Source organism: Ambystoma mexicanum, chromosome 12 (genome assembly GCF_040938575.1).
Source record: "Ambystoma mexicanum isolate Mex_15411 chromosome 12, UKY_AmexF1_1, whole genome shotgun sequence".
Lineage (NCBI taxonomy): Eukaryota > Metazoa > Chordata > Amphibia > Caudata > Ambystomatidae > Ambystoma > Ambystoma mexicanum.
In genome coordinates this window covers 526,192,129-526,198,128 of record NC_090936.1, presented here as the reverse complement: position 1 = coordinate 526,198,128, position 6,000 = coordinate 526,192,129, and the positions used below count along the sequence as shown (strand labels likewise).

The window sequence follows — 6,000 nt, the reverse complement described above, 5'->3', positions numbered from 1 at the left end:
GTACCCAGTGTTTGCCTGCAAAAAACATGGATAACTGTGGATGGTTAAAAATAACGGGCTACTTGGATGGTGCACATTAGGAATTACTCTTGGCAAATCCTGGTACCCTACATACCTGCAGGGAAGAGGCAAACGTGGATGTGGCTGCACTTTAGCCCTTTTGATATTTTCAAAACTGTGCCTAACATGGGTTTACATCTTTCAAGAAGAACATAATATAAATAACAGACTGATGCAGTTCAAATGTCCAATGTCGAGTTTACGATGAGCCATTTCTTGGCCAAGCACACTTTCCAATCCAGTTCTAAGAAAAGAACAGTTTAGCAATGAAGGAAGCTATAAACTACTAACACAACAAAAGACTGTGCTTACATTGATTTGATTTAGTCATTTTATTTTTTTCAGGAAAGAAAACAGGATTGCATTTTGGAAAACAAACAAAAAACAAAAAGGAGAAAGAAACTTATAAGGCAAAAATAAAATCGACCTCACTGCTGCCTGCCCCTTAAAGCTTATAGTTTGTTATACCCTTTTCCTTCACCGGCCACAATAACCCCTTTTTATCTCAATGTAGGACTACCCACTTTTTACAAGCTCGGATCCAACAGGTGACTGTGGAAAATATAACTGAATGCCTGTATTGCTTGCCATAGTTCAACTCCACACATTCTCTCATTTTGGCGACTGAACGATAAAGGGATAACGAAGGAAACCCCACATATCTTTCCTGTTTCTATTTATGTGATGCACCTTAAGGCATTTTGTCAGAACAAAAATGTTAACACCAAGTGTGCGTGGTGAAACTCTCTCCCTCGTGTCTCTTTGGACACAAGAACAGAGTTCAGTATCTGCTCCATGCCACATGATGAACCACCAAGACAAAAGAGGTACTAATGGTTCGACGTCCAGCAGAAATTCTTATCCCATTTTTGTCTCAATAGCGCTCTGATCAAATATGTGGCCTGCAGTAGTCAAATAAGGAAGAATGGCCCACCCAAAATCCAGAACCAACATTTTAATTGTTGTTGTCCCTTGTCTAACGCGTAATGATGTTAAATACATGAATTCTGCAATGTGAATATTAAAATCCTTTCCTTTAAATACGGTCTTATAAACGGTTGTCATTCGAGATTGCACACGATGGATAAGGACATCTTGAACACAAAGAGAAAAGGCTTTTATATATCCTGTAACATAAAATTGCTTGAAAAGACACCTTTAGGAAATGGGCTGGAAGCTCCTCACGCGGTTGCCTTTATTTCTCTCTAAACTGACGTTGAACTGGCATTCACTTTCGGGAGGTTGGCACAAATAAAATATGCTGCTAGAAAAAGCCTCGGGCCGTAGTAAACAAAGAGGGTATCTTTCAAAGCTACTAGCAATGGTTCATCTTGTATACATAATGTGTGTACCAAAGGGGAGGGTTCCCATTGCATGATGTACTCCTGTTTCAGCATGTCCTTCCCCGTGACACTAACCAGGTTCCAGCCAACATTCCCATTTGCCACAGAAAAACCGAAACGTGCCCTGTGCCAGCATCCTAAAAAATGAAGTCAATAGGGCCAGTCCTACATTATATGACGCTTGCTCAAAGAATATAAGTGAATTTGAGGTGGCAGAGAGCTGAAATGGAAAGGTGAAGATCGGATTATGGCTCATTCAGAATGATCCTTGCTTTTATGACAATTTGGGTTCCAATATTCACTCATAGCCAACAATATACACCCCCCCCCATATTCAGCAAAGTTAGTCCCCTTTCAACAAGTCATCTTTCTCTCTAATGAAAAATTATGAAAAGAGATGTATGAAAAATAACACACAATGTCTAATGCAAAGTACCATTCCGCAAATATTAAGATTGGGGGCGGGGCCGTGTATTCATCTCTGCACCAAGGAGCCAGATCATGTTGCTCACACAAAACCGTTGACGCATATGGAATTAGACAGCTTTACCTCAATGACAGAAGACACCTTATTATAACAGAGCATCAGTACACACAGGCCACATCAGAACATGATTCCAAAAAGGGACCAGGTGATGATGCTCTTTGTGCTGTTTTCTTTGAGGAGACTTCTTTTGTAGGAAGATGCTCTGTAGTAAAGAAAGTGCTGCTTTTTGTGTGAGCAGATGCATCGAGTATACCGACTACAGTGTACAGTAATTTGCCGAGCATGACATGAATGGCTCCCCTGTGTCTAAGAGTAAGATGCAATGTTTCCATATATAGCATCTCACTCCCAGAAAGCAGCCAAAAAAAGAATTGTGTCGTTGATTCCCACACACGTCTTAATACAATTAACCAACATATCTCATTCACATTGGGAAGGTGAACCTACCGGAAACCGTCTAACTAAACAAAGGCACAGACAGAGAAAACTAGTGCATTGCGTTCCCAGAACTGCCACATAAAAAGGCACCAGGAGCATCTTGTTTTCGAGAAGAATCAGACAATGATAATCAGAGCACATAATTTAACTAAAGCAGAAACACATCTCATGAATCCTAACAGATGCTACCCATGAGGGACCTCACTCTATGAGAGCAGGCACATTGAACTGTCATCTCAGTTGCAAGCAACTTACAAAAGACCATCCAGCCTCATTTTCGGACCAATGATGAAATGGGGAGAACTTAATCTTAGGAAATACACTATAGAATCAGGAGCTACTTACTCTGCATGGCGAAGTGGCAAAGTGACCACAAACTCCCCACGTTCAGGGTACAAACTCAATTGAAGAGCACATTTCTCACCATATAAAAAAGCGAACACACAAACAGCCGTATCAATTCATTTTCTCAGCAAAGATTTGCACAAGCTGTGTGCCCAAAGACATCTAGCACTTGGCAGCTGTATTGTACTGAATGGCAGCGATTATGGCAACCACAGCTGCAGAAGCATCTCCACCAAAACCTTTCAATTTACCATCGAGCCGTCAATATACACTGTTTCTGAAGGTAAAAAAAATGGGAACTGCATCTTCAGATTGCATCCGAGGTATGTGTTGTATCCATCAGAATAGTGCCACTTTTTCATATTTCTAGTGCTACATAAACTCTTTGTCGCTGTTTGTGGTCCTTTACCACAGTCACCCGAAAATCCTAAAACATCAACTAGGTATCCATATCTTACCTCTAACCACTCCATGATAAAGCTAACGGGTTCCATGATGAAATACAATAGACAACATGGGGCTCCAAACATTTAAGCATACCACGGCTTTACTCATGAGCCCTACCACAACAACCGAGGCAGACACTTGAAAGCCATTCCTGTGACAGACCAAACTCACTGTAAGCCTATCTTGGAAGGAACTGGAGAAAACGGAGGGTGTTCACTTCCACACTGCAAATCAATCATCACACAAAGCAAGTATTCTTTTAAAATGCAATTTCCCCCAGCTCCTTCAATGCTTATAAAAGATTTTACATGATCTCTACTCGGTTGAAGGGCCTGTATTTTTGTGATTTCCGTCGCTTAAGAATGATACAGGGTAGGTCCCTTTTCTGTCCTACTACACCCAATATGGTTCTCAGAAGACGCTTTCTTTTAAAAAGAAAAGCTTTATACTGCACAAGTCATACACCCTTTATTGTGAATGAACTTTTCCCACAATTATGAAATATACGCCAGTATCAAAAACTATACGCATACGAAAATCACCACTTCAAATAAATCAGTCTTATGTATTCCCAGGATATCTATCATCTCTGAGCCAAGCTCTCTGTGTCAAATAAGTCCTTTTGTTCCCCTCTCAACGCTGCCAGTTCCTTAAAGCTAACGCATCTATATTGCCCTCTTTATAAATCACCAGGAAGAGGGTCCTTCAGAATTGCATGTCCCAGGCCTAAATACATAATCCGCTGGAACACTGCTTATATACACACAGGTCCTCCTTTCTTGCTAAGCCAGGATGTTGCAGTAGCAACCTCGTCTTCACTATCCCAGTTACCCCAAATCTGAAGTCCATGGAAACGCCCCTTTCATGTATCTCTACAAAGGTTGCATGGGTTAATATTCTGTGCTAGTCCACCTCCTTGTGCTGTGTGCATTCACTGGACAGCTCTTGCAACAGTTCTCTTTCTTACTATTTCCAGCTGCAACCTTTCTGAAAAATGTGTTTGTATTAGAATGGCTTGCTCCTTTCTGAATAAGTTCGTCCAGCGAATGTAGTAGCAACATGTGAGGGATTGGTTTATTTTAGGTCTGGGAAAAATGTGGGGGTGGCATAAAGATACATGGGTTTGCAGTGAGGCAGCACATGAGAGGTGGGGAATGGAAGCCAAGATGGTACAACAGTCTGCAGAGGATCAGTAAAACCAGTCGTCCCTCCACACACACACACATACACACACTCACTCACTCACCCCACCCTGTATTTACAGACACATTTATATGTATATAGCTATACATATACCTATATATATATTTATATATAGACAAATTTGCACTTAATCAACTTCAGCGTTAAACTGGCTAAGGCCACACTGGTTGCCGGTGGTCATTTTCTTTAGACAGCAGCAAACCAGTTTTCAGACGATTGGTTAAAGAGAAAGACCAAGAGAGGCGAGGGGCAAGTGGTGACAAAACACGGTGTGGGCCTCTGGGCGGTCCTCGCATACTGTCCTTGGCCGTCCACTCCCCCATCACGTTATCTTCATCTTTTCAATTTATACTGATCCTCTTCCTTCAGAATATGTTGGGACAAGCTTCCCAGTCCTGTTTCTCTTTGCACTCCCAGTAGCCGCCCCGGTACACATGAGTGACCTCCTTGGTCGCAGGGTCCAGCTTTCTCTCAAACCATAGTGCTTTGTAGGATTCTATTCCATTCCCTGTATGAAGAAGGAAGAAGTAAAGAAAAGATTTGAAGCAGAGAACATTAATTGGGCGAGTTACAAACAGAAGGGGGCAACTACAAGACGAATTGCAGCATAGTATTTAGTGGGCAGAAGTGTGCTACCTTCTGTAGTGGTGTCCACACTCAAACCTACTTAAAAGATATTTCCAGGTACCAAGTAAGACTGTTTACCACAAGTGATTGTTCAATACTTTCCCAGCACTCACTGTAAGCACCCTGTGAATAGACCCCTTTCTCTCTAATGTATTACTTACGTTTTTAACTATGCAATAACTAATTATTTCATTTTTATGTATTCAGCAGTACCTTGTTGTAAACCCTTAAATACAGCATTCTGTTTATGCAAATGTCTTGGTATTATAGATCTGAAGGTAAAAAAATACAACATATTTTGCTGCCAAAAACTGATTTACAAAACAGTATATGCAATATTGAAGTCCCTGTGAAACAAATTAAGTGTTACTCACCGGAGTGACTAACTTACTCCTGGGTCCCCCTAACTCCATTCTGCATGGGGCGTTCCTAATTAGGGACAGGAACGGAACCTTTTTCACCAGAATAAGAACACTTTCCCTTAAAAAGTAATCACGTGTGGAGGGATCGTGGGGGAAAGGCTTCGAGAGCATGTGCTCCTTTAACCCCACCCACCAGCGCCACACCTCAGTTCCCTTTGACGAGTTGGCTGTATTAGAATATTTAACAACCCTGATCTTATTTTGGGGGAAGGATGGTGAGACGTTTGGAGGAAAGGGAACTAAGTCGCAACTTAAAAAACTACAGATGATACAAAATAATGCCCTCAGAGCAGCTTTAAACATACCAAAAACCGTTAATATCTCCACGATAAGAAGGAACACTCAATGGCTTCCTGTGCAAGAGCCTATAGCCTTCAAAACCCTCACCATGACACACAAATGCCTATACAAATCAGCTCCTACTTACTTAGCTGATAAAGTCTCTAGATCACAATGTAACAGGCACACACGTTCTGTACACATGCACTTACTCGCTACTCTGAGATTCAGACTTCAGAAAGCCAGAGGGAGTAGCTTCCCGGCATTAGCTGCCAGACTTTGGAACACAATTCCAGCCAAACTTAGGTCTGAGGATTCCTTTTGTACCTTCCGAAAACAATTTAAAACT

At 41.5% G+C, this 6,000-nt stretch overlaps 1 protein-coding gene across 1 annotated transcript in view; it reads right to left on the bottom strand.

Moving 5' to 3' along the window:
• Positions 1-377: 377 nt before the first annotated feature.
• Positions 378-6,000, bottom strand: part of OSBP (oxysterol binding protein) — a 1,428,945-nt gene continuing 1,423,322 nt past the window's right edge. Inside the window, exon 14 of the mRNA XM_069628826.1 lies at positions 378-4,831. Coding sequence (XP_069484927.1) covers positions 4,689-4,831 — 143 coding nt within the window. The 3' untranslated portion in view covers positions 378-4,688. The remainder of the gene's footprint in view (positions 4,832-6,000) is intronic.